This window comes from Diceros bicornis, chromosome 16 (genome assembly GCF_020826845.1).
Source record: "Diceros bicornis minor isolate mBicDic1 chromosome 16, mDicBic1.mat.cur, whole genome shotgun sequence".
NCBI lineage: Eukaryota > Metazoa > Chordata > Mammalia > Perissodactyla > Rhinocerotidae > Diceros > Diceros bicornis.
Genome location: NC_080755.1, coordinates 39,013,910 through 39,041,764, shown reverse-complemented (window position 1 = coordinate 39,041,764; position 27,855 = coordinate 39,013,910). Strand labels below are relative to the sequence as shown.

Here is a 27,855-nt window from a genome sequence, read left to right as displayed (position 1 = left end):
ACTTTTGAGGTGATGGAAAACAGCCGTATTCCCTCACAGAGTACTTCTTGGAAAAGATATTTAGCAGACTGAGTCTGATCCAAAATGATATTTCTTGTATTCTTACACATGACTTATAACTTAGTAAATTCATAGAGAGACTCTAGCACCGTTCCCTTATGTTCTGTGACAGAAGCCAGCCAGTTTTCCTTCTAAGAATATAGCTCAGAGAGGAAGATGCAGCAGGATATGAGAGCTGGGGCCTGTGTTTCCAAGAATGAAGTGAAAAACCATTTAGGTGACTTCTGTTTTTGTCACCTCCAGGATGATCTTTAGGAAGGTACCCTAGATGAGAGTGCATGACTATGCTTATCTATGGACTAGGAAGGATATTTTTACCTCAGTGGCCACTTTGAAAGACTCTGGCTTCTGATGGGCCTTGTTAGGGTTTAGGGCCAAAGTTCTTATGAAAAGGGTGGTAGGATATTTTCTTTTCCTACAAGTAAGGAGAACACCAAGGAGAAGAGGGGCTGGATGTTGTTAGAGCACCATCCCCAAGGTTCAGATTCTATCCTTGGATTGTCATCATGTCCTGAACACAGGAAATGGCAATGAAGTGATGACGTGAGACAACAAAGCTAATGACAAACTAAAGGGAGACTGGGGCTGCTCTTTTAGTGGCCCTACGGGCAGTCACTTAGGGTGAGAGAAAAATTTTAGACCCTGGACAGACTATTTATCTATAAGGCTGGCTTTTCAACTCCATGTGGGGAAAGACTTCCAATTGTATCTGCTGCCATATCCATCTTTCTTTCTCAGTAATTCCAATAATAAGTTTGCTCTTCAGTGCTGCTCATTCATCCTTCTGGACCATTGGTGCATTTGTTTGGATATGGACACTTTTCTAGAGCATTGCGTTCCTTGAAAAATTGTACCATAAGATGGGTAAATTGTATGGAGAATGTGCATTTATGTTTTTCTTCTTGATGTGTTTGTAATAATTGGAAATGTTTGTGTGAGAAAAGGCAGGGAGAAATAAGAATGCTTTGTTTTGGGATAAATAAACACAGTGGGAAAAGTGAGGTAGCTAAAAGAAGGGGCCAGCTAGAAAATACAAGTGTTTTTACTTTGCAAAATAGCAGAACTTGCTACGTATGTATATATGTATAGAAAATGATCCATGATCCTATGCTGTTGTGGCTAGGGGACCATGAATTCACAAAGTCTCATTCCTACCTGAGTGGCTAGACTGAGCCCAGTGATATCTGCTTCCATGAAGGCAGCAATGAACAAGAAAATTTCCAGGGCCAAGTCACCCCTGAAGGAGGTTTACTTAAGGAAGTGTAGGGTGGGGGAGAACTAAAACCATGGGCAGGGGGAGCTATAAGGGAGGAGGAGCAATGGGCTATAACAGAGAGGAAAGGGGATTGAGAGAATGTATGAAAAATGTGTCACGGTCTTCTCCATCGAAACTGAGATAATAAATGTGTACTGTTTTAAGCTGCTAAATTTGTTGGTAGTTTGTTGTTCATCAATAGAACACTAATACAGTGTGTTTAATGTCTGTCTCCTCCATTAGACTCTAAGGTCTGGGACGTTGTCTGTCTTGTACCATTGAATCACCACCATCTGACACAATGCGTGGACCGTAGTTTATGCTCAATAAGTTTGTGACGATTGATGAATGGATGGAAAAGGAGGTGATCAGGAGCCAGAGATTGAACCCTTCCTTTACTGGCTTGTATCCATATTTCTAATTACCATACTTTAAAGAATGATTGATATTCTTATGAGAAAGAGATCATAACTCCTCTATTATCATTGGCGGAAATGAAGCATAAAGAATGTTGGCTTCTTGCTCTACCCAGGTAGATAGTGAAGATTTATGATGCTTGTGCTGGGATTGAGAGAGTAAGAAAGAGGAGACTGGACTGAAGACGTCTTGATCTGGTGCTGTCTTCTCAAGCTCATGGGCAAAGATGAGTCTGTAGGCTATAAGTGAAGATGTGGACAGAGAGAAGCATGCAGGGCATTATAATAAGATGGTACAGCCAATTTCCAGAACTGAAATTATATGTGCTTGTTTTTTAGCACCCTGAAGCGGGCCCTTGACGTCTTCAAGCAGCGTAAGTGATTCTTTAAAAATGTATTTGCGGGGCTGGCCTGGTGGCGTAGTGGATAAGTTTGTGTGCTCCACTTCAGCAGCCTGGGGCTCTCAGGTTTGAATCCCGGGCGTGGAGCGATGCACTGTTCATCAAGCCATGCTGTGGCAGCCTCCCACATAAAAAAATAGAGGAAGATGGGCACAGTTGTTATCTCAGAGCCAATCTTCCTCACACACACACACATACACACACACAAAATGTATTTGCTGTCTTTGACAATCTCTGTCTCTGTCATAAAAGGTGGGTTTCAATTTGAACAGCGATCTCATATTGGGTGAAAAAAAAATTAGAGCAACTCCTAAGGTGAGAAGTAGCTCTGCAGAGCTGAAATGAGCTGAAAATCCCCCACAGCTGCACATGATGATGTGCATTTGACCAACTTAGAGCAGTGGTTCTCACACCTGAAATCCAGGGTGAGGCCCTGGCACTTTGATCTTCAAGGGGTCCTGCCCAGTTCTAATATCCCCCAGGCCTCTGATTCAGAAACTGTCTTTAGGGATTTCTGTTCTTCACAATACTTGGTGCTTCCAAGCTAATGATTTTAACAAGACATAATGTGTGTGGTATGTGCTCGAAGTGTCTCTGTACCCACTTGAGTGGTTCTAGACCTTTGTAAAGGTTAGCTAAATAAATATTGATCTTAACTTTCCCATAGACGGTGTCCTCTTCCCTCTTTAACTCATCAATGAATACTTTTCTCAAGGTAGGGACAGTATCTTTTCATGTTTCTTATATGCACTGCAAGGCCAACCATGGCGTGGCCTGAGGGGACTACAGCACAGGCTGGGTCTCCTAAGCTTATATATTTGCTGTTACTTTTCTTTCCCCCACCCAAAATAGTTTCATTTTCTTATTATTAAAATAATTTATATTTATCTTAAAAATTCAAATGAGACAACTAACTATAAAGAAGATAAAATAACTAACTACAAAGAAAACACCCGAATTTCCACTTTTTAGTGATAAGCAGTTCTGGGTAAATATACCTCCAGACATTTTTATGCAGTTAAACATATGCATATGTATACTACATATGTATCTATTCATATAAATAAATAGGATTATACCATGGCAGTGGTTCAGAATCTATGGGGTGGGGCCAGAGCATATGTTTTTAAAATGAAAATATCAACTTTTAATCATGCTGCAGTTGGTATGTATCTTTCTAGACCTTTTTCTATGCATTTACAATTATCTTTCTCTCTCTCTTAATTGCAGACAGACACACACAAACAAGAGTGAGCTTTTGTATAAGTGAGATCATACTATACACATCTCTCTGCTATTTGCTTTTTTACTTAACAATATATCTAGACATCTTTCCATTTCAGTTCGTATAGATCTGCCTTTTTCTTTTACATTAAAATTTTTTTTTTCCTGAGGAAGATTCTCCCTGAGCTAACATCTGTGCCAATCTTCCTCTATTTTGTATGTGGGTTGCCACCACAGCATGGCTGCTGACGAGTAGAGTAGGTCCGCACCTGGCAACCAAACCTGGGCCGCTAAAGCGGAGCATGCCAAACTTAACCACTAGGCCACTGGGCTGGCCTCAACATTTAAAATTTTTGATTCTACCAAATGCCAAATTTCCTCCAGAAAGGTTGTACTGATTTTCCCCCCACCAACGGTGCTGTTTGTCCCCATGCTTGCCAATACCAAAAATTTTCACGCTTTTAAAATGTTGCCAAACTAAAAGGTAAAAAATTATGTATTTCTGGGTTTCAAAGTTTTACAATTTTTTCAATAGTTTTAAGGCTGAATATATTTTCAAATGTTTATTGGCCATTTAGACAATCTGTTTAAAATTTCATATTACTTAACCAGTTTTCTATATTGGAATATATATATATTTCTTTTGATTTGTGAAAGCTCTTTTATATAGCTATTTACTCTGTTATATAAATTGCAAATATTTTTCCAGATTTTCATGTATCTTCTAACCAAGGTTGTTTTGACACATACAAGTTTAAAATTTTTTCTTAGATCAGATCTATCAGTCTTTCTAGCTTTAATGCTATGCTTCGATTGGTTTTCTTAGAACAAGTAAAATAAAAATTTTAGTTTTTCTACCATAAAGGTAAGCCATGCTCATTGCAAAGATCTTAGAAAATAAAGGGAAAAAAATCACCAATAATCTTTCTATCCAGAGATAATTATTGGTAGCCAAAATTTTGGTGTATGACCTTTCTTACAAATGCTCAGGCTCATGAGATGTTATAGATGGAAAGAACCTTAGAGTCATCGAATGAGAAATAAGGATCGAATTTGACATCGCAGGTGTCAACCTGCTTTGCAGGTTTAGTAATGTCTCCTAGCGTGTAAGCTCTGTGAGCTGGGGCCTTGGCCGTGTTTTCCTCCCCAGCCCTGGGCATACACTAGGTTAGGAACAGTTACTGGTAGGAGGCTAAGCTAAAGATTTACTAGCTCGGTCTTGGTGGCCGGGGCAATGCTGGGCACATGGAGGGGCTCAATAAATGTTTGCAACCAAATGAAGTAGGTTAATTTTACCACTTGCTCCAGTATTTTGTATATATTTTTAAATTTTGTGTGGTTTTATATATTTAAATTCAGACATATGTAGATCTTGTTTATTTTTTAACAATTCTTTTTGCAGAAGTAGACAATGTGGCACAATATCACATTCAGCTTGCACAGACCCTAAGAGAAGAGGCCAGGAAGATGGAAGAATTCAGGGAAAAGCAAAAGCTGCAACGGAAAAAGGTTGGGTTTGCATATGTGTTAAAATGTTGCTTTTCCTCTGGCAGAAAACTCTAGGCTTGTTTGTTCATTAAACAACTTGACTCACTCCTGCCCTCATGCAGCCATGCTCTTATTTTAACCCATGAGATTATTTATTGGGGAACCGTGTGGGGACTCAATCTAGATGGTTATGCCTCTGTGCCCATTTGCCCCCCAGACCAGTTCTTTTTCAATTCTTGCAGGATTCAGGAGTCTGGACTGCTTTCCTCTTCTTTTCATATCTGCTGCCAGCATTCAGACTATGACTGGAAAGGGGAACCCTTTGTCTTCACTAGAGTCTAGCACAGCTGAGCTGGAAGGTTCGCAGACCACACTTCTCCTCCTGGACAAGGCAGTAATGGAAGGGCGAGAAGTGGAGGAGACTCACATTGTCCCTGGAGACCATAATGTCCCACCACCCTATTTTACAAATAGGGAAACAGAGGCCCTGGGAAATCCAAGTCCTTTTTGTCTTCAAAGCAGATGTGCATAGGCTCTTTTTCATTGATGAGATTTACTCTGGCCAACTACGTGGAAGGAGATGAGAGTGAGCAAGAGTTAATAAAACCAGCCAACTTTTGGGAAGTTATAAGGATCAAGAAAAGAAGTCCAGATTTCTATTCAAGTATTCTAGCCACTGTTCTGATTCCCTTCCATTTTGTTCCTAAAAGACTTGTATATTCAGGTTGGCCTGGCAGCCAAGTAGCACCCTTCCAGAATTTCTTTTTTTATATCTGGTCTCCAAGGCTGGAACCCTGCTTCACATAGGGTACAAGCTCTTCCCTATATGGCATCCAAAGATTTCCACCCAGGTCTCCCCAGACAGCTCTGCATGGACTTTTTGGAACCTTTCCTCATCTTGACCCTTTACTGTCCCAAGGTCTTTGTCTGTAGTGTGTGTATCCAATAAACATCCAGCTGTTAAGGCTGATTCTACCCATACCTCAGTCTCAGCAACTTTGCCTGTGGTTCCAAGTCAGAGTCTATTCCAGCTTCCTTGGTGGAATGCCCCTCCCTTGGCATTTTGAGTGGCGGCAGCATCTTAAGAGCCTGACTGTGTTACCTCTATTGTCATTTCATGAGCTGCTCTTACAGCTGTGCTTCTTACTAGGAAGCAAGGGCGGAAACTAACATTTAAGGAACACCATATCAAGTGCTTTCCCACACACTCAAGCTTCATTTATCAGGTTTGAGGGATGCATCTGGCCCAAAGTATTTTTCAGAGCAGAAACAATATGTATATTGCACTCACCCATTGGATGGTCACACTCTTTTTGGCTGACATTGCCAACTCTGCCTACCTGTCTAGAGGAATCCAATTTTTCAGAAGCCAAATGCCTTAGACAACCAGAGTCTATGCACACATGATTTCCACTAAGAGGAGAGGAAGGTCATTTCTTAATATTTTCAAGGGCCCTCAGTAGCCTTAGTCATTTAAGGGAGAGTTTTGTTAATTTTGCAAGGCTTCTGAAACTTCACCTCCTAATAAGCTACGACGACCAAATTCTCACAGCTAGAAGAACATGCTCCGAATTCTCTTAAGCAATAGAGGACCCTGTGCTCAATCTACCACCTCACCCAAGCTCCTTATATTCCATGTCCTCTCTGCAGCAGTAAAAGATCTTCCAAGCTTTTTTTTGAAAAGTCCAAGGTTTATTAATAAACTTGTAATTACTTGTGTCACAATGAACTCTGGGTTGTACCACTTCTGTATTTAGATACTTAAAAAAAAATCCAACTTTGGGAGAAAATGTGTCAGTGCCAACTTCTCATTTTCATTGGTCAAACCCTGCACACTTTGGTCTTTCACTTCTTGGAAATTAAACCATTTCCACTTATCAAGGCAAGCCATTAGTTGGTAAACTGGGGTGGGGGAGGTGCAGGTAGAATGGCTGCTCAGAAGTTTATGGCGTACTCACACTTATACAACTGATGTTTTCCGAGGGTGGTCAACAATACAGACATGGCCATCCTTCCCTCACTGAGCATGGCCAGAAAGACTGAAATGACGTAGTAATCATCCTAGAGTGTGATGAGCCTTAAATGGTAGGGGAAGTGAAGGTGCCGTCTGAACATACAGTGGAGACACCTAACCTAATCTGTGGGGCTGGGGACACCTCCTGGAAGAAATGACCTTGAAGCTAAAACCAGGAGATTGAAAGGCAGTATAGGTGAGACAAGGCTGTCATCACTGGGGGTTGGCAGGGTAGGGAGGGGTCTTAGGAGCCATTCTCAGGAGTCTCGATGTTGTAGGGTACTGAGGTGTCTTCCCCAGCCCAGAATGTCCTAAACCTGACAAAGAAAGCATGTGGTCAATCACTTTCTCCTCTGGTCTCACATCTTCTTTACCATTGCAGCTAAGATTGGGATAATCACAGCATGCTCTGCTTGTGTAGATTGCAATATCCAAAGAAAGGAACCTCCTTGGTAACATAGTGATGCTTCCAGTTTTCAGAATACAGTCTGAATGTGGGTAGACAGACAGACACACCACTAAGCAGCTACTTCAATGATTTGCTGCAGGGTCTTTTATAAATCTCTTCTTCCTTTGCCCCTCCCTCTTGCTTCTCCCCACCCTATAGCAGGCATGATTGTCTTTTTGCACTACTTTGTGTTATTAAACAATATCAAATTCCCATTGGATTTGGTCTGAGCAGAAAGTCTCAAGTCCTAAAAGAAGGACTTCCTTGAGGGGACCTGAAAGAGAACCCTTGACTTACTGGGGTCATCATGAGTAGGTCACCCGATAGGTGAACGTGGACATGAGGAGACTTAAACCAAGATGGTATAGCAGACGGGGCTGGACTTGGTGTCACCAAGTGGTCTGAGCAAAGGATGTCACCCCTTGGGCCCCAGGGGTCATACTTGTCAGGTTAGAGTTGGATTGCTGCTCTCTAGGATGCTGCTGGCATAAAATGCCAGGAGTCCTTGAAGGCAGAGAGAGGAATGGTGTGAAGTGAAAAGGTTTGGCTAATAAAACTTTGTGGCCACCTAAGAGATGCTGAAGCAGGTTAACAGCTGTAGAACTCGGAGATAAGGAAGCCTGGCTGGGGCCATAAACTGTAGAAGAGTAGCAGCTTCCGAACTGGAAGAATGGCAATGTGTATATTCGGACTAGAAAGGACCACAGAATAGACCAACATTGCTAACCGATCTGCTCTGTGGAGCCTGGGAAATCAGGAACCATTAATTAAATAAATAAACCCAGCTTCTCCTCCTGGCAGAGGAACATATACACCACACAGCACCTGTCTGTGATGACCAGGATCCGCCCATGAGTCTTTCCATGTGGGGCTCATGTTGGAGCCCCATCTGTTCTCTGTGACTATGGTGTCTTCACCATTAGCAGGTGCATGGCCACCTCCTGGTGCCTCATTTTCAGCAGGGTTGGAAGATGACTGCTTGGTTCTCTGAGGGCCCCTTGGAGCTCCCCCGAGGGAATTTCATATATTCCACAATGCTCATATTTGAAGTGAGATCATCCCAAATAGTCCATCCAGATATCTTTTTTTTTAAACATTCTGTTTTTATTTATTTATTTATTATTTTTTTGTGAGGAAGATCAGCCCTGAGCTAACAACCATGCCAATCCTTCTCTTTTTACTGAGGAAGACTGGCCCTGAGCTAACATCTGTGCCCATCTTCCTCCACTTTATGTGGGAGGTCGCCACAGCATGGCCCGACAAGCGGCGTGTTGGTGCGCGCCCGGGATCCGAACCCGGGCTGCCAGCAGCAGAGTGCGCGCACTTAACCGCTACGCCACGGGGCCGGCCCCCCATCCAGATATCTTGAAAATCCATCCAACCGTGTTCATGTGTTATGGTAACAGACAAAAACATAATTTTCCAGAAGAAAGAGAAACCACATTTTAATTTAGTTTTCAATATTATTATTTTGCATTATAACATTTTACACAAGAGCAATGTCATAGGTCGTTTTGAATTATCGCATCTCTTGGTCTTTGTATGTATCCATTTGGTTTTACAGAGCTATCATAAGGATAATGGTAGTTTAGGGTAATGACTAGGAATAAGGGCACAGGAGTCAGGCTGTGCCCAAATCCCAACTCTATTACTTGCTGAGAGTGTCACCTTGGGCAAATTAATCCACCTCAGTTTACTGTCAAGAAAATGGGGATAAGAGTACTCACAGTTGTTGTGATAAATGAAAACTGCTTAGAACATAATGCCTGGTAAATGGGAACTACTATTATTATGTCTGAGAGGGGCATTTTTGTTATTAGCTCCATTATTTTTACTAAGGAAAGTATTAACGTCACAGCCACAACAAAGAAACTGCTCCCATGTGAACTTGATAAAGTAGCTTCCCTTTCCTGGGTTAGATGGCATAAGAGTAGAACGACTTCTTTTAGCTGTCCTACAAACATTTCTTCCCTTTGTACTGCCTGGGCTCCTTGCTGGTTAAGTGTGTGTCATTGACAGATGCCACAGAAGTGAATGTTTGTGATTGTGGATAAATTGTGTCCAAATTTAACTGTGTTGACATAAGCTTACAGAATAAAGATCTCTTTTCAAATATAAATGGCACTTTAACAAAAGTTTTAAACTCTGTTTTTGAAACCAAAGTTCCTTGATTCCAGATTTATTGAAGAGACTGCTCTAAAGAGATCAATGATTCTCAATGGTGACTGCCCAAGTTCAAAGGCAGACCCCACCATTAACCAGCCATAAGACCTTGGACAAATTGTTCAGCCTCTCTGTGCTGCAATTTCCTCATTTGTGAAATGGGAGTAATAAATAGCACATCTACCTTCTGGGTTGTGTGAGGACTAAATGAGATAGTTGAACATTTAGCCCTCAAGATAAGCTGGTATTAACAATAATTTCTGTTTTTATTATTAATAGTGCTTCTTCTCTCTTCACAGACAGAGCTTACAATGGATGCTGCTCATAAACAAAAGAGTTTACAATTCAAGAAAACCATGGATGTGAGTCATACTCTATTGCCTTTTTTTGTAATGGTGGTACTTTCTGAAATCCTGTGCTGTGTATGAGCATATTCCTAAAAATAACATTTCAATAATGTTATTATTCATTAGGGCAATGTTTTAGAGAAAACAACCTCTAGTGGTTTAACTTTCCTTCCTTTTTTTTAGAGTTTTTGTTTTTTGAGGAAGATTGGCCCCGAGCTAACATCTGTTGCTAATCTTCCTCCTTTTTTCCTTTTTTCTCCCCAAAGCCCCAGTAGACAGTTGTATGTCATAGCTGTACATCCTTCTAGTTGCTCTATATGGGACGCCACCTCAGCGTGGCTTGATGAGTGGTACGTAGGTCCGCTCCCAGGATCTGAATCAGCAGACTCTGGGCTGCTGAAGTGGAGCGCGCGAACTTAACTGCTATGCTGCTAGGCCGGCCCCAATGACTTTCCTTCTTTTTAAGGCCTTGGAAAGATTGAAGATGAAACTAGATAGAGGAAACACAATGATGTTATCTTTCTGGTAACCTGGGAAAGTACAGCAAGTCAATTTAAATATTTCAGGCCAAGACACAAAAGCATATACTGTATGATGCCATTTACCTTGTTGGATTTGAGCTTTTTCCCTGTAACTGTTTTGAATCTTGATTTCTTACCTATTTTATTGAGAGACCCCTTCCTGTTTTAAGATATCTGCAAATTGTAAAAGCCTTCTTTCCTTTAAGTAATTTATAACAAAAATGCTTAGCAGGGGCCGGCCTGGTGGTGTAGAGGTTAAGTGCACACGCTCTGCTGTGGCGGCCGGGGTTTGGGTCTCTGGAGTGCACCGATGCACTGCTTGTCAAGCCATGCTGTGGCGGCATCCCATATAAAGTGGAGGAAGATGGGCATGGATGTTATCCCAGGGCCAGTCTTCCTCAGCATAAAGAGGAGGATTGGCGACAGATGTTAGCTCAGGGCTAATCTTCCTCACACACACACACAAAATGCTTAAGACAGAGCTAAGACAAGTTGCTAGGGACCTCACTCTTGCTTTTCATGAATCTGTCAACTCTGGATACAATGAACTCTGTTATTGGAACATCTATGATTCCATCTTTGTACAGAAGTATCATCATGATATTCTATGACTATGACATGACATCTGGTAACCCGGTCAAAAAAGAAAATATCACCAATGTTAATGGCATATGCAGTCTGTTCTGCATTATTTTTTTCTTTGATGCAGATCACCTCAGAAGCAATTGATAAATAGGGAATGATGTCAGTGTAATGCAGAAATAGTGTTGGTTGGTATATGATTGTTCCCAGACCTTTTATGTTTTGAGCAGTCTGGGGCAAGCTTTCTCACAATTAAAGAGAAAGCCTTATTGAAATATAATTTTCTTAACTATTTCCTCTACCTACATTTAGAGCCATATCAGTATTACAATTTTTGCTTCAACTGTCAAAAATAATTTGGAAAACTCAAGAAGAGAAAGAAAGACTATTGTATTTACCCATTTTTTGCTTAGCACGTTCTTTTTTACTTCTGATGTTCTAAGGTTTCTTATTTTGGTTTCCTTTTGTTTAGAGAACTTCCTTTAGCCATTCTTCAGGATAGGTCTGCTAGTGACAAATATCTTAGTTTTCCATTATCTGATAATGTCTTGATTTCCCCTTCATTCTTAAAGGATACTTTCACTGGATATAGGATTGTGTGTTGACAATTTTTTTCTTTTGGTACTTGAAATGTGTTGTGCCACTTCCTCGTGGCCTCCATAGTTTCTCATAAAAAATCTGCTATAATCCAAATTGATTTCCCTTTATAGGTAAGGTGTCATTTCTGTTTGAAGATATTTTCTTTGTTTTTAGTTTTTGGAAATTCACCTATGTGTCTTGCCATGGATTTCTTTGGGTTTATCTTGTTTGGGATTTGATCAACTTCTTGAATCTGTAGGTTTATATCTCTTGCCAAATTGGAAAGTTTTCAGCCATTATTTCTTCAAGTACTTTTTCAGCCCACCCTCCTCTCCTAGGATTCCAAGGACGTGAATCTTAGATCTTTTGTTATCATGCCAAAGGTCCATGAGGCTCTGTTCACTTTTTTCAGCCTATTTTCTCTCTGTGGTTCAGATTAAGTAATTTCCATTGTTCTATCTTCCAGTTTACCAGTTCTTTCTTCTGTCTCTTCCATTCTTTTCTTAAGCCCATCCATTGAGTTTTTTATTTCAGTTAGTTTATTTTTCAGTTCTAAAATTTCCTTTTGGTTCTTCTTTATACCTTCTATTTCTTTGCTGAGTTTTTCTATTTCTTTGCCAAGACTACCTATTTTTTCATTTGTTTCAAGTGTCTTTGTAATTGCTTGTTGAATATTTTTATGATGGCTGCTTTAAAATCTTTGTCAGATAATTCTAACTTCTCTGTTATCTTGATATTCGCATCTATTGATGGTCTTTTTTCATTCAGTTTGAGCTCTTCCTGGTTCTTTGTATGATGAGTGATATTCAATTGATTTTAGACATTTTAGGTATTATGTTACAAGACTCTGGATCTTATTTAAAGCTTCTGTTTTAGCTGGCTTTCTTTGTTTTTTTGTTTTTGTGAGGAAGATCAGCCCTGAACTAACATCCGTGCTAATCCTTCTCTTTTTCCTGAGGAAGACCGGCTCTGAGCTAACAGCTATTGCCAATCCTCCTCCTTTTTTTCCCCCAAAGCCCCAGTAGATAGTTGTATGTCATAGTTGCACATCATTCTAGTTGCTGTATGTGGGATGTGGCCTCAGCATGGCCGGAGAAGTGGTGCCTCGGTGCGCGCCCGGGATCTGAACCCGGGCCGCCTAGCTGGCTTCCTTTGATGCCACTACAGCAGAGGGAGGTGAGGCACCATCTCATTACTGCTATGTGGGGGTAAAAGTCCAGGCTCCCCATTTGGCCTGCACTGAAACTACGGGGTGGATATGGCCTTGTTACTAGTGGGAGGTGGTTAAAGTTCTGACTCTCCACTAGAACTCCTCTGACACCACCCCAGCAGGGAGGGTGTGCACCTTATTACCGCCAGGTGTGGGTAGTAGAATTCCAGGTTTCCCACATGGTTTCCACTGGCACTATCTGTGGGGCTTTTTTACCTCCTGGTGGGAATGAAAGTCCCAATTCCATATTTGTCTTTCTCTGACACACCTTGGCGAGGAGTTGGGTGCCTCAATACAGCCTGGTGAGGGTGAAAATCTAGATTCCCCACTTGGCCTTTGCTGGATGCATGGGGGTGGGGCCCCGGTATTTTATGTGGTGTTTGGCTGCAGTAGAATGGTTATTTTCTAAAGGTTCCCATCCTGCTAGGCTGCCTCTTTTCTGGTCTTTTGCTTAGAGAGAGCGGGTTTTTGCGGGGCTTTTTTTCCTTCTGGCTGTGCCCATTGTTGTCTCCTGGCTGCCTGCTTCTTTGGCAGCCAGTCTGTAATATATGAGGCAAAGGAAAACCCAGGGAACTCACTTCTAGATTGCTCTTCTGAGACCAAGGTCACTAGCCAGTCTGCCTTCTCTCCACTTTTCACAGTCTTCTTATGTTTGTTTTATGTATAATGTCAGGGGTTTTAGTTGTACTTGCGTGGAGGAGAGGGAAAAGTACATCGACTCTATTTTCCCAGAAACCCATCTAACCTTTTAAAAAAACATTTTGTGATATGCTTTTAGTGCCGTAAATGTGATCATACCCCATTAATTTTATGTTAAGAATCTAAGACTCTATCTTCAGAAAACACAAAAATAAGAAAAACAAAGGCATAACCTTGTTCATTACTTATAATAAAGAAAAGTATAAATGATTCAGAGACCAAAAGATGGAGAAAGATTGAATTATGTAGCCTTTTAAAATATGATTATGAAGAAAAGTGCTTAATATGTCATTAAAAATAAAGCAGGATAGAGAAAGATTAATAACTTTGACAACGTTAAAATTTAAAACTTCTTTAGAGCAAGAGAAAAAATATCTTATACATGGTTTCAAGACAGATGACAAATGGGGAAAAATATTTGTAACCTATATAACTTTTATAGCCAGTTAGTGTTTCTCATATAGACCAAGCTCTTATAAACCAATTAAAATAAAGAATGGAGGCCTGGCCCCTGGCTTAGCGGTTGGGTGCGCGCGCTCCTCTACTGGCGGCCCGGGTTCAGATCCTGGGTGCGCACCAACGCACCGTTTCTCTGGCCATGCTGGGGTGGCGTCCTGCATGCAGCAACTGGAGGGATGTGCAACTATGACGTGTGGCTATCTGCTGGAGCTTTGGAGAGAAAAAGGGAAAAAAAGGAGGAGGATTGGCAATGGATGTTGGCTCAGGGCCAGTCTTCCTTGGCAAAAAGAGGAGGATTGGCATGAATGTTAGCTCAGGGCTGATCTTCCTCACCAAAAGAAAAAAAAAAAAAAAAGAACGGTCCAATAGAAAAGCATGTAAAAAACACAAAGTAGAAAGAATATACCACCTTAGTAGTAATGAAATAAATGTAAATAAAATGACAATATGCTAACATTCTCACCTCTAGTATTAGAAAAGGTTAAAATACTCAGTGTTTAAGTTCAGTGTTGGTCAGAGTTCAAGGACACGTACTCTCGTATACTATTGATGGGGGTATAAATTGGTGCAGCCAATTTGGAAGGAAGTTGGATGTGTATACACAATTATATTTCTAGGAATTTGACCTATATAGATAAATTCACACTACCCAAAATAAAATCAGAGTATTTTTATGTTACAAAAAATGGAAACAAGACCAATATCCACCAATACAGACTTGATTAAGAAAATTATGGCATATATATACATATATATGCGTGTATATTTACAACCATTAAAAGTGTTCAGCTACAGGGATCATGCATGATACAGTGAAAGGTATAACATATTGTTGCATAAGAAAAGAATTGTATGACTATCTTATGTGCTTGTAATTATGAAAAATTATGAACTTTAATTTCTGTGTGTGTAGCCTAGAGAGAGAATTGAAAGATTGTTTACTGAAAGTTAATCCCACTCAACTGCAGGGGATGCTGGGAAATGTAGGGAAGCACATGAAATATTTGATGAGCACAAACCATCACTACAGAGGAGTCTTCACTCTTAGTCAAGCATTTTTGGAGGGGTCACCATTTTTATTTATTAGCTAACTGATTCACAGCTTTGCTCTGTTTGAACAAGTCCTTGCTTCAGTAGTTGAAACAGAAAATTATTTGATTCACTAACTGTAGTTCGTGAACTGTTTCCATACTACCAGTAGTAAGATAGCACAGGGTAGACCATGACCTACTTTTAAACTAGCTAAAACGGAACTCTTTAAATGAAAACGGAACATGACTATCCTTAAGTGACAGAAATGGTGGGATTGCTGGCCTCCGCGCCGTCCACGTGCTGTGGTGAGGCACATGAGAATATTGAAGCATGATTATAATTACCATGACCAAATGACTGCATCTAAGTTCTGAGGGTTACGTTACATAAATGTTGGATTACATATCTTATAGTTACGTAAGTATTTTGATTTTGCCTATTTCAAATTCCATCTTTTGTTTCAGTCAATTTTTAAAGCTTATGTACTTTGTGTTTGCCAAATAGGAGTGATCACTTCCTTGATCAGGTTGCTGCTACATACATGATTTGGAAAAGGGCCTGAGACCTTCCAAAGATAGATAAGAAAGAGCATCTGCCCTCAGAGCCCATGGTCTAGTGGTGGTCACAGACCAAATCAGGGTGCCCTGTTGTTTGCTGGGCTTGGAAGGGCTGGGGTGGCTGCTTCAGGGTTGCCTTCTGCTCTCCTGTTTCGATCCTCTTTTGGCTCATAACAACAAAGGCAAAGAAGAACTACGAGCAGAAATGCCGAGACAAAGATGACGCAGAGCTGGCTGTGCACCGGAATGCCAACGTGGTAAACCCGAAACAACAAGAAAAGGTACCTGGGAGGGGTGACAGCCTGAAAAATCTGAGATTTACATATATCAAGCTAAAGCTAATTAATAATCTTAATAAAAAATGGATTTGCACCCTAAGCCCTGGCAAAAATCTTCCTTCAGGCTATTAGGGTTCTCTGAACCAGAAAAACCCTTGTCACATTTTTGGGGTTGGGAAAGAGCTAAAGAAGTGTGCCCATGGGGGTGGGAGTGGGGTGAGAGGAAGTGGGGGAGGGGGTTCTGATTGTTTTCATCTTTCTTCAAAACTCAACTCACGTATTCTTTGTAGCTAGGCTGCCTCTTTCTTGGGTGTATTATAAATTTAATTTTATAAAATCTGGATATAAGATTGTCAGCAACCAGAAGGGAAAGGTACATCTTTAGGAAGACACAGGGCAAGATGCTTGATGGGTATTTTCCAATGGCAATAAGATTAGAGGGCAAGTGGAATGATTTGCTCGTGAGAGAAACATAGGTAAGGCGTGGCCTAGAACTTGTCTCTTCACAGTCATTGCTTTTAGATCTGTTTTACCTATGGAAGCCTGGCCCAGCATTCCTGATCTCTTGTTGTTTTTTGTCCTCACAGCTTTTTGTGAAACTGGCAACTTCAAAGACTGCAGTAGAAGACTCAGGTGAGGGGGCTGCTGCCATGGATGAGGGAGGATTATGGTAGGGTTTACATTATCCTAAATCTATCTGAGAAAGGTAGTTTTATACACCTTACAGTAAAGAATATATACAGTAGGATTAACAAGATACCAGAAGGGAAGAAGGGAGGAACCAATGGAAGGAAAGAAAGGAAAGGTGAAGGAGGGAGGGAGAGAGGGTGTATCAGAACCTGGGAAAGTGAGAAGCAGCAAAGGAGGCAGCCGTTTCTGGCCACTGCCTGCTTAGGTCTTGCTGCCTTACATGTAATTGAATGGTGGTGGTGAGGGTTATGTGGTAGCTGCTCTGTAATCAGGTGCTGAGTTCGTGGGAACATCTATCTATAAAGCCCATTTCAGCTCTGTTAACTCTTATCTGCTGTGAAAGAAATTGCCAAGTTTCGAGGCCTTATCACTGAAATCTAAGATCGAAACCAAGTGTTTGCAAAGGCTTCTAATTCCCAGAGTATCCTGCATAAGATAAGCCGTTCATGACCATGGTCACTTAAGAAGTCTCTAAACCCCAAACTTAAGTAACTTGGTGCCCCTTAAGGGCTCAAGGTAGTTCTATGCATCCTTCACTGTATAATTTTCCTGAAAATGAAAAGGGGTGGAAGCAACTGAAACTGAATTAGACAAAGAAAATGCAGGCTAAGGTTCCCTGTCAGCTTTCACTTTTCCTTCCTTGAAGCATTTCTTGCTAATTGCTTGGTTCAATGTGCAAAAAGAAAGTGATACCCACCTTTGCTTATTACACAAAGATATTATGAGGGTGAGAGATGTAAGTATGGCCTTTCAATGTTCAGAGCTCCTTGGGGCCTTGTGAGCTCAACGCAGCTCCGGCTGAGTTTCATTTACTATCTGGAATATGAGCCTGAGGGGTGGGTCTGCGAGCCGCCCTCCTGTCCGGTTTCTGAACCCAGGCCCCTCCCCTCCATTGCAGACAAGGCGTACATGCAGCATGTCAATACGCTGGATAAGGTCCGAGAAGAGTGGCAGAGTGAGCACATCAAGGCCTGCGAGGTACCCAGAACCGGAACCGGAACCGGAACCAGAAGCTGCTCCGGAGGGGGCGAGTCTTCCTCTTAGGACTTGAAGCTTCTGCTTTTGTAGAAATGCTCCACCCTCTTATTATAGTGCCCCAATTCTCATAGAGTTGCTTGAGGTTAAATTAGAAATCAGGAACTTAAGTGGAGGACGGAAGGAACCGGAATGTTTTTCTCCAAACCTCATCTTTTTGCTTCCTTCCCATCCTGACCCTGCTGTGCAACTCTGTTCAAGGCCTTTCTCTAATGTTTGGTTAGCACAGACATAAACAGCTGAATTAATAGTTAAGTAATTACCTTTTGAGAGCCTCACCTGTACTTGCCATGTAATAAGGAAAATGCAGATGGTGCGTGAGCAGACTTGAGAATCTTTTACTCTCCTCACACCTTTGATTCCACCTTAGCCACTCCTTCGTTTTCTGCACATGACCTCACTTACAACTTCCTAGAGAAAATGAAGACATAACCTGGAAACTTCCTCAAGTTTCTGTCGCCCTGTTTACACATTTTATTACCAGTGGTTCTCAAAGTGAAGTAGCATCAGCATCTCCTGGGCACTTGTTAGAGATGCAAATTCTCAGACCAACGCCAGACCCACTGAGTCAGAAACTCTGGAACTGGGCCCAGTAACCTCTTCGTTAATAAGCCCTCCAGGTGATTCTGATGCTAATTCAAGCATGAGAACCACTGATCCACACACCCTCCTCCCCTCCTTTTCTCCTGTTATTGTGGAAAAGGGGCTGCTCCCGCCCTATTAAGATCTCCCACCACCTGGGCTCGGGATCCCATCCAGCTGGTTTTCCCCACCACCTTGTGCACAGCTCCTTTATCGTGAACTCCTATTATCATTTACACAAACTCAGCTTGTTGCTGGCTTTAAAACCCACCAGCTGTTGCTTCCTGTCTGCTACCTTCTCCTCTCTTCACTGCCAGGCTTCTTGCAGGAGTTGTCTGCACATCCTCATTGCCCCTGCCTGTCCCAGCCTGCTGTGTCTGGGCGTTGCTGCTCTGCAACTGCTCCTTGGAGGAACCAGTCATCCCCTTAGTGTGAGGTCCAGCAGGCCTTCCCAGTTTCTCATCTTATTTGACCTGTCTTTACCATCTAATACTGTGGGTCACTCTCTCCCTCCTAAAACACTCTTTTCTGCTTTACTTCCTTGACTCCACACTTTTTTGGAAAAGCCTGGAATAAGGGCATTTTTAGAAGGTTTCAAAACATGAAAAGCAACATCATATGCATTTTTATACATATTATAAAAACCTGCGTGGGAATGATAAAATTTAGGGTGATGGTTATCTCCAGGGAAGCAGGAAGGTGATAGAGATTGGGGAAAGCACACAAGGGCTTTAACAGAATCTGAAACAAATATGGCTAAAATTTTTGACAAAACTAGGTGTTTGGTACATGGATATTCGTTATATCGCTCTCTATGATTCTTCTATGTGAAATATTCTATAATAAAAATAATGTAGTATTTGTATATATACTATATATACAAATATATATACTATATATACAAATATATACTATATATACAAATATATATATATATTTGTACAAATATGTATACTAAATATTTGTATATATAGTATATATACGAATACTAAAATATACAAATACTAAAATATTTACAGGTGAAATAGTGTATTTATTTCAAAATACTCCAGGGAGGACGTGAGTTGGTAGCGTTATAGGTAAAACAAAATCAGTTCTTAAATGTGTTTAAGCTGGTGATGGGTACATGGGGATTCATTGTATTATTCACTCTACTCTTGTATATGTTTGAAGTTTTACATTATAAAAAATTTTAAAATCTAGTAGTGTTGTATTCAATATTTAAAAAAGTATGTTAGTATGTAACATTCACTGTTGAATAGCATCCACTTTATAGAATAGCTTGATTTTCCAAAAGTTTATATTTTTTATATCCAAAAAACAATTGTTCAGGCAGTGACTTTTTAAAAAACTTTTTTATTAAGGAAAATTTCAAACATACGCAAAGAGAAGACAAGTGCAAGGACCCCCGTGTACTCATCATCCAGCTTCAACAATGATGAGCATCTTGCCAATTGAATTTATTCATTCCGGGAGGGGAGGGTGGGGAAGAGGCAGAGTTTTGAATCTGAGGCTCTGGCGGGCTGCCCAGGTGGAGATGCCCCTTAGGCAGTTGGAAATGTGAGCTGGAATTCAGGTTAGAACCTTGGTGTCTGGATTCATCATTACCTCTTACCTTCAGAACTGTGTCTGATCCTGTTTGTGTTAACATAATGTTAGAATCTATTTGCATTCTTTGCCTGTGGTAAGAGTTTATGAGCTTCCTCGGTGGTGGAGGAGTACCCTAAACGGGACAACAAGCTTACAGATAATCAAGGGTTGACACTGTTTCTTAAGTCCTAGCCAGTCTAGACAAATAGCCCCTTTCTCTGCATATGTCTGTACATTTTGTTATGTTTCTGTAGGTGTTGGAGGCTCAAGAATGTGAACGAATAAATTTCTTTCGGAATGCTTTGTGGTTACATGTCAATCAGCTGTCACAACAATGTGTCACAAGCGACAGCGTAAGTCAGAGGCATCCACGGAAGATTGTGGCTCTGCATTTTGGATTCATTAGAGTGGAAGGAACAGTAGACATTTATTAGATCATCCCCCCCATTTGAGGCCCAGAGAGGTACAGTGACTTGCCCAAGGCCACACAATGAGTTAACAGAAGGACCCAGATAAATACTTAACCTGCCTGACTCCTGTGCCACTTTACTACCATGACTTTCTCTTTAAGAAATTCAGAGTTAGGATAGGAGAGTAGAGAAGGGAGACCCAAATGCAGTTAATATATGGAGGACAGAGATGCCATAGCATGAATGTGAGTCCCGGAGGGTCACTCCAGGACAGCACCTAGTGCTAGCAGACTGACCCATGCCCAGGCTAATGGTCACTCCAGGGCTCAGGATTTACTTCAGTGGTGTTCCCAGGGCCCGTATCCAGGTTTAACTTGTGCCCAGCCATCTTCCCAGGGTTCCCAGATCTCAGAGGGACCAGAACCAAGTTAAATAGCTACCCTCACTTAGATGGGACATATCCTTTAGAAGAACAGTTAAACACCCAGAAAACCTGTAGCATTGACTGGAAGAACTTTTCTCCAAGTTAAGTAATTATTTTTGCGTTTGTGCTTGGCATTGGCCTTTGTCATGGGACTTGGTATCTATTTTCTTTGTCCCATCAGTATTTTTTAAAAAATCTTTCCCCCAAAGTTTTTTTGCTGCCACAAAGATACACTTCTTGTTATTTTTAAAAGAATGTTAATAGCAGATATGCATCAGAGAAATCCCTTTTAATGAGTCTGGGACTTGGGAATGTCTTTATTTTCAAAACAAAATTTGGAAAAGAGTCAGCTATTCATCAAACCTGTTTTAATAAGCCATGTCACAATTATTATGGACATACCTCTACGTTGATTCATATTCTTTTTGTTAGATGTATGAAGAAGTCCGTAAGAGTTTAGAAATGTGCAGCATTGAGAAGGACATTGAGTACTTTGTGAATCAACGCAAAACTGGACAGACTCCACCAGGTGAATGGAGCAGTGGGGTAGGGGGGCGGTTATTTAAGCAATTATATTAGTCTTTGTTCACATGTCATGAGAATGGAAGACTCCTGCCTCTTAATGTTTTGTTTCTTGATGATTCCTCTAGCGCCCATCGTGTATGAGAATTTCTACTGCCCCCAGAAGAATACAGCCCCACCAGGAAAGGCTACGGGGCCTAACTTGGGAAGGTAATAACCAGCTTCCTTTCACATGAAGAAAAATACTTTTAATAAATGTTTTTATCCTTAGTGTTCTGAGACATGTTAGAACTGGAACATATCTACCACTGTATTTGCTTAGTGAGGTTGCTAGATTTTTGGAAGTAGCATTTTTAGAACAAATGTTAAATGGATTTTACTAGTCATAATTCAAGGAGGACTATATCACGCTTGAGTGTGATTATTACTGCTCTTGCGTGAATCCTGTACCTTTCGTATAGCCTATAGAGAGCAGGAGCCAGCAGGTGTGCTCATACCCCACCCCACCTCTCTACTCCCCCATGAATCAAACCTGACCTGCCTGTTTTGGTAGGACCCAAGAGTAAAGAACAGCTTTTACATTTCTAAATGGCCAAAAAAAAAAAAAAAAAAAAAAAAATTAAAAGGATACTCTTTCATGACGTGAAAATTATATGAAATTCAGATTTCGGTGTTCATCTATAAAGTTTTATTGGAACATGATCTCACTCATTCGTTTACATTCTGCCTATGGCTGCTTTCACACTAGAGTCGAGTAGAGTTGTGACAGAGTTGCCTTGTGTGGCCAGCAAAGCCTAAATCATTTGCTATCTGGCCCTTTACGGGAAAAATTTGCTGCTCCTGATATAAAGGATCCTAGGAGAAAAGAAACTTCTGTTTCACATACAGCTTGAAGTCCAAGCTGTTGAAGTTTCATTCCAGTTTTTAAAAAGATAAGGGAGTGTTTGAGGGAGAATTGCATAAGGATCATCGATATTTAAGAATGCCAGGCGCGGTTCAAAACAGTTAACACAAATGAGCTCATTTAATCCTCTCAGTGAGGAGGGAGCTGTTTGTATTTCCCATGTTACACGTGAAGATGCTGATGTACGAGGAGACCAGGAAATCTTGCTCACGCAGCTGGATTTTCATCTGCCAGTCCTGGTTGTGGGGGCAGCGCTCTGCGCTCCTGACCACTGTGCACGCTGCCTCTCAGCATAGTGTGATGCCTGCCACTTAGATCCCAGTAGCTCGGTGCTGCAGACCTTTTGCTTCATCTGAATTTTTCCTGACCCTCCAGAGCACAAACCGGATCTCAGTAGAGTGCAATGTGTTTGTAGCGTGAAGTAGAAAATTAGAAAAATAACAAGAACTGATCTGAAAGACGTTGGTTTTCATTTCTTACAGGAGAGGACCTCTCCCAGTTCCTAGTATACCAGGTATGCCACCAAGGAATACCTTTTGAAGTGCTTATGTCAGGTTTTCTTGAAGGTTGAGTAGCTAGAATTTTGACATAAAGGGAAAGAAGTGAATAAATAGAATCAAATTCCCAAGAGAACAAGCTGCTATTAAAATCTTACTATAATACTTTTTGTCACAGAGTAGAATTTGGAAATCAGTGGTCTATGTTATAGCTCATCCAAGAGAATTCAGTTACTGAAGTACCAGAATAAACTTATTATAAGGCAGTCTTACCTAAGAGATTGTTTTAACTTGGACCATGAGAACAGCAAAACTTAGATGTAGTTTTCCTTTGGATTACACAGAAATATAATTTATAGAAGGCATAGATATCTAGAAACATGTAAACCAATATTATATGTTTTATACACCGCCTGTAATTGGATCTTTCACTAATCACACTGGTCTCTTTTTTTCTCTGAACTCCTGTGATACCTCTGGGAGAACCGCACATTTTAGCATTTTTCGTTAGTTGTATTCCCTGGATAATTGTAAGAAGCTGGAGGGCAGACACTTTGTTTTTTCCTCGTATCACTCACAACGCCTAACATAGTGCTGGGTGCGTAGTAGGTGATCAACAAATATCTACTATTTGAATAAAAGAGAGATATACTGATCAATGTTCAAGGGAATGAGGGAAGAGACAACCGATGCTGCATTTAGTAGCGTAGCAAAAATGTAGTGGCTGAAAAAAAAATTAGTGGCTGAAGTTGTATCTTTGAACAATATAGGGATTTAAGTTATTTTATTTCTTGTTGCCTTATAATTACCACTTGATAGTGTGGAACTTATTTTTGTCCATTTTTGAAGATAACTTTACTGTGGGTGCTGCTGTCTGGGCATGGATGAAAAAGGGCCAAGAAATGATAATAATGATTTCCAGAATGTTCTCTGGTTTGTAGTCATGACTACCATTTGTAGGTTTTGTTGCCAGGTATATTTTCTTCCTACAAAAGGGCAATCACTAGAATCGTTGAGTGGAATGTCTTGATTTGAAAAGGGCTAAGAGCTTATCATGAAAAAATATTACCTTAATGTTGCTCTGTGTTCTGCCCTTTGCAGATGACCCTGATTATTCTTTGATTGATAACTACAGTTTGATCTATCAGTAACATCAATGGTAAGAACCTTTCATTTTCACATAACCAAGTTGCATTTAGACTGGTGATTGTAGTTTTGAAGTCTTTGAAGCTTCTTTGTAACACCACTGCAAGCAAGCAAGGCCTTGTATCAGGGTGGCACACTAGTGGGTGTGGTGTTCCTGTAGGATGGCCTTTGTGGATCCCACAACTGAAAGGGGCCTGGAGACCACTCCATACCTATTTGAAGGAGGGTATTTTCCCTTCATTAATTATTCTGTAACTCTATCTGCTCTTGTTAAGCTCTTTCGTGGCTATTACACACGTACACTTAAAGCAATACTCACCAACAAAACACACATGATCCTCACTGTTTAAGTAATTTAGCCTCTAGTGTACTCCCCCTCTCTCAAAGGGGGAAAAGTCAAGTGAAAAGAAGTCAATAAAAACAAGGCAAATGATGTCACACTCACCAAACACCCATGGGCATCGTAGGGGTCGTCCCGCACCGGATTGTTACTGCTCTGAACTAGCAAACCACAAGGATTCCTAGGGCAGAACTACTAAGCCAATGGTGGCTATAAGAACGACTTTTCCTCTTTGGCATTCAGGTGCTTGCAACGTGCCCCAACTCAGTATTAGTCTTCACAAATGTGAAGGAATGCCTCCGCAGCCAAAATAGCAATTCTAAATGAAACTCCTCATAAAGTATAATTCTTTTAACCCAAATGGGCATATCTTGGGATATGACGATATATGCATACATGAGCAAAGAAATAGTATGAAAGGATATATTTCTTAATAGTTTATCTTTTTGTTTATCCATGTGTTCTAATTTGTCTACAATTAAAATTTATTACTCTAATTAAAAAGAGTCTTGAAGAGTTGATCCTCTTGCATATTCTGATCTCAGTATGTTCCTGGGAGTGACAGGAGGGGTGGGTGGGATACAAGGAAGTCTTAATGGAAGTAGAACAGACTCTCTCTCGCCCTTCCTTGTTTGTTGTTGGTGATGTTTACTGTCACTTATGGAACAAAACAGATTTTAACAGGGCTCCATGGTGGTTTTCCTTCAGTGTTCTATACCACTGAAAAGTACTTGAAAGTGAGCACATCAAAATTGCTTGTCTTCAGTCCTCTAAAAACACCTACTTTGTGACTTATAGCCAATTAGCTAGACAGGACAGAAGCCATGTTGTCTTGATTAGATAGAAATAATCAGCTAGTATTTATTTATATTTAAACATAAACCCTTAAATTGCTTAAACCCTTAAATTGCTTAAGAATATGTTTAATATTTAAGCAACTTTGCTGTAAAAGATAACGGAAATTGAAGACATAAAATGCCCCATCCTCTAACTATATATAACTTTCTGACCTACAAACAAAATATAGACTTTACAACCAGTCATCATTTCTTCTTCATTTCATAAGCCTCCCTCTTTCTCATGGAAAGAGGCAAGGTCCATGTTAGAGGTAGAGCAGGAACATGGGAAATCAGTGACTTGGGATTCAAAGGTGAAGCTTTCTCTCTGGAACACCATGGAGGTGATGGCTATGGGCAGGGCATTGGCAGCTCCAAGAGTTTGTTTTTTTTAATTTTTCACCTCTTTCTTTCCTGCCCTTACCTGTTTGTGTAAAGCACATATTGTAGTTGCTTGATAATAGCATTTGACAAAACGACCCTAGTTCCTCAGAGCCCAAGAATCTGCTGTTTGAATGTAAGATGCTAATGCTGACACATTTACTTGAGTTCTCTCATTTCACTAGGATTCATTAGTGTAGATGCCAGCTCAGGGAATAGGGGCTCAACATAAATGTGTATAATTGACTGAATTTAAGAGAATTTTAAAGGGAGTCTACTTGAGTTAATAACTTAGTTAAGCAACTTATCACAACATTTATAATGAACCTTTGGAATGGAAATTTAAATAGGAAAGTTTAGGAATTTCCTATTTGTTCTGAGTTGTTGATTTTAGCTAATATTCATATTTTTAATTCTAACATGTTTAGGTAAAGACAGACTATAACTTTGAATTTAAAAATATGTGTATCAGGGGCCGGGCCGGTAGTGTAGTGTTTAAGTTTACATGCTCTGCTTCGGCGGCCCGGGGTTCGTAGGTTTGGATCCCGGGCGCGGAACCACACACTGCTTGTCAAGCCATGCTGTGGCAGGTGTCCCACATATAAAGTAGAGGAAGATAGGCACAGTCCAGGCCCAATCTTCTTTAGCAAAAAGAGGAGGATTGGCATTGGATGTTAGCTCAGGGGCTGATCTTCCTCACACACACAAAAAAATATGTGTATCAAAAAATGTAAATACATGTATTATTTACCATAAAACAATGCTATTATCGTCACATTCCATTTTTAATGCTTGAAATACCCACTCCTCGCCATTTGTTTTCCTTGGCCCAAGCACACTTATTCTTTCTCGTTGAATACGCTCTCAAGGCAGGAATGGGTTCGACATGAATGGTTCATTCAAATGAAATTTGTTATTTTCTTTCAGAAAACTGATGCTTCTATGGCATGGAAGGAGGCACTTGGAGCAGCAAAATCTCTAGGAATTATGTCAATCATGAAGACTTTGAAGTTAACCCTCGCTGTATTTTTTGATATTTTAAATTTATAGTAGACATTTAGTTCAACTTAAGCTAGTAGAGTTCTGCAGTTTTTTAAATAAGTTTACAGATTGCCCCAGACTGAAGAATTATCCTTTCCCAATCAGTTACTAAAGTTGTGAATGAGTTGTGTTTTCTGCTTGATCCAGGAAAGTCTCTGGATTCAGAGCCTTAACTTTTGAGGGGCAGAGGTGGCTGCAGAGGAGTCTGAGCCATCAACCTACAGAAGCTCGTTTGGCTTTGAGGGCAGCGTGATTATGGAATTTGCACAGCAACACACATTCTCAGTGGTGCAAGATTTAAAATTACCTTCCTTTTTGACTGGAAGACTCGGAGGCCATCTGATTTCACTTTCTCATTTTACAGATGAGGAAATGAGGCCCAGAAGTGTGAAATCAATTTCCTTACAGTTCTCTCAGCTGATTAGGGACAGAACCAGAGCTAGAGTACCAGCTCATCCCACAGCACTTTCTTCTAACCCTTCCTGAGGCTCTGATGCTCATGTTGAAATTTAAGATGCCAAATGTTTTTGCCAGCATCTTTTCAGTTGGAAAAATTACCAGGGTTGAAATGTCAGATTTATTTTTATATGGCTCACTGTGTGTCCTGAACTACAGAGCACCATATTTACTCCAATCTAAGAAACCATTAATTGTAAAACATGCCATTGTTTTATGTATCACTAAGAAAGTCGGGTGGGGGAGTTGATAATTAACTTGTGAAAGTTAATGGCCAAGCCTATTTGAATTTGAAACTCTAAAGTGTAGGGGGAGAAAAGTACATCCTAGAATCAATGAAATATGGTATTTTCTCTATTCTTGAAGAGAATTTTAGAGTTAAAAAGCCAGTCCTCATCCTGAGTCTTCACAGAGAATCTTTCCCTTGCTAGATCCTGGAATCTTAAAGTGTCAATCTTACCCTTTCTCAAATATTTGGGCCTTCCTTTTGTCACTCACAAACAGCAGGGAGACCGTGTACCTTTTACACAACATTCACACACGATGAGAAAATGGTACGTTTTAGTTAATGACAAGTTAAATTAGCAACGGCACTTATTAGGTATATTGTAAAGTTCTTTTACCACAAAGAGCAAATGTTTTCCTGTCCTGCTCTGTGCAATAGCTTTCCCAGAATTATGGCCACATTGATTGAACGAACAGTGATTCTTTCCCTCCTTTTAATGTGAGGTGTTACTGAAAGTGGCAGCTTCTTGTGACAGGAAACTTGCGTCAGTTGGATATCCTTTTGAGAAACTGGAGTTTGCCCAAGGCCATTGACTTCCCCAAATTGAACAGGCTCAGGAAGTTTTCCTTTGAACTCAGAACATTCTGTTTTTAAGTATTTTATTTATTGTTGGCACTTCCTCAGGGATTTCACTTTTCTCTCTCTTGGTCGGTGTGATTGATGTAAAAGTGTTTTATGAATTGCAAATATTTTTATTTTATTGCTCTTTCAGTTTGATATGAAGTAAAATAAAGGTTCTTGGTGATTTGGGATTTGTTTTGCATTTTTGTGTTAACCAGATCTCTCTTCCAAGCTCTCTTTGACCCCTTGTCACATTTTCTGACGTTAGCCCACAGGAGGACAAGCTGCTGGTTAGGGAGGCCAAGCGGAGCCTGGTGCCACACCACTTCCTCCTCATCCTTCAGGTGTCAGTTGCAGGGTCACTTCCTCAGGGGGGCACCATCCCTGTCTCCACACTAGGTTGGATCCCACTGCTGCATCC

At 40.6% G+C, this 27,855-nt stretch overlaps 1 protein-coding gene across 1 annotated transcript in view; it reads left to right on the top strand.

Moving 5' to 3' along the window:
- Positions 1-27,625, top strand: part of PSTPIP2 (proline-serine-threonine phosphatase interacting protein 2) — a 79,727-nt gene extending 52,102 nt beyond the window's left edge. The window contains exons 4-15 of the mRNA XM_058557034.1: positions 2,071-2,105; positions 4,759-4,865; positions 9,769-9,831; positions 15,638-15,736; positions 16,321-16,366; positions 17,322-17,401; positions 19,885-19,983; positions 20,897-20,993; positions 21,115-21,196; positions 22,373-22,404; positions 23,489-23,546; positions 26,018-27,625. Of these exons, the coding sequence (XP_058413017.1) occupies positions 2,071-2,105; positions 4,759-4,865; positions 9,769-9,831; positions 15,638-15,736; positions 16,321-16,366; positions 17,322-17,401; positions 19,885-19,983; positions 20,897-20,993; positions 21,115-21,196; positions 22,373-22,404; positions 23,489-23,538 (790 nt within the window). The 3' untranslated portion in view covers positions 23,539-23,546; positions 26,018-27,625. The remainder of the gene's footprint in view (positions 1-2,070; positions 2,106-4,758; positions 4,866-9,768; positions 9,832-15,637; positions 15,737-16,320; positions 16,367-17,321; positions 17,402-19,884; positions 19,984-20,896; positions 20,994-21,114; positions 21,197-22,372; positions 22,405-23,488; positions 23,547-26,017) is intronic.
- Positions 27,626-27,855: the final 230 nt, after the last annotated feature.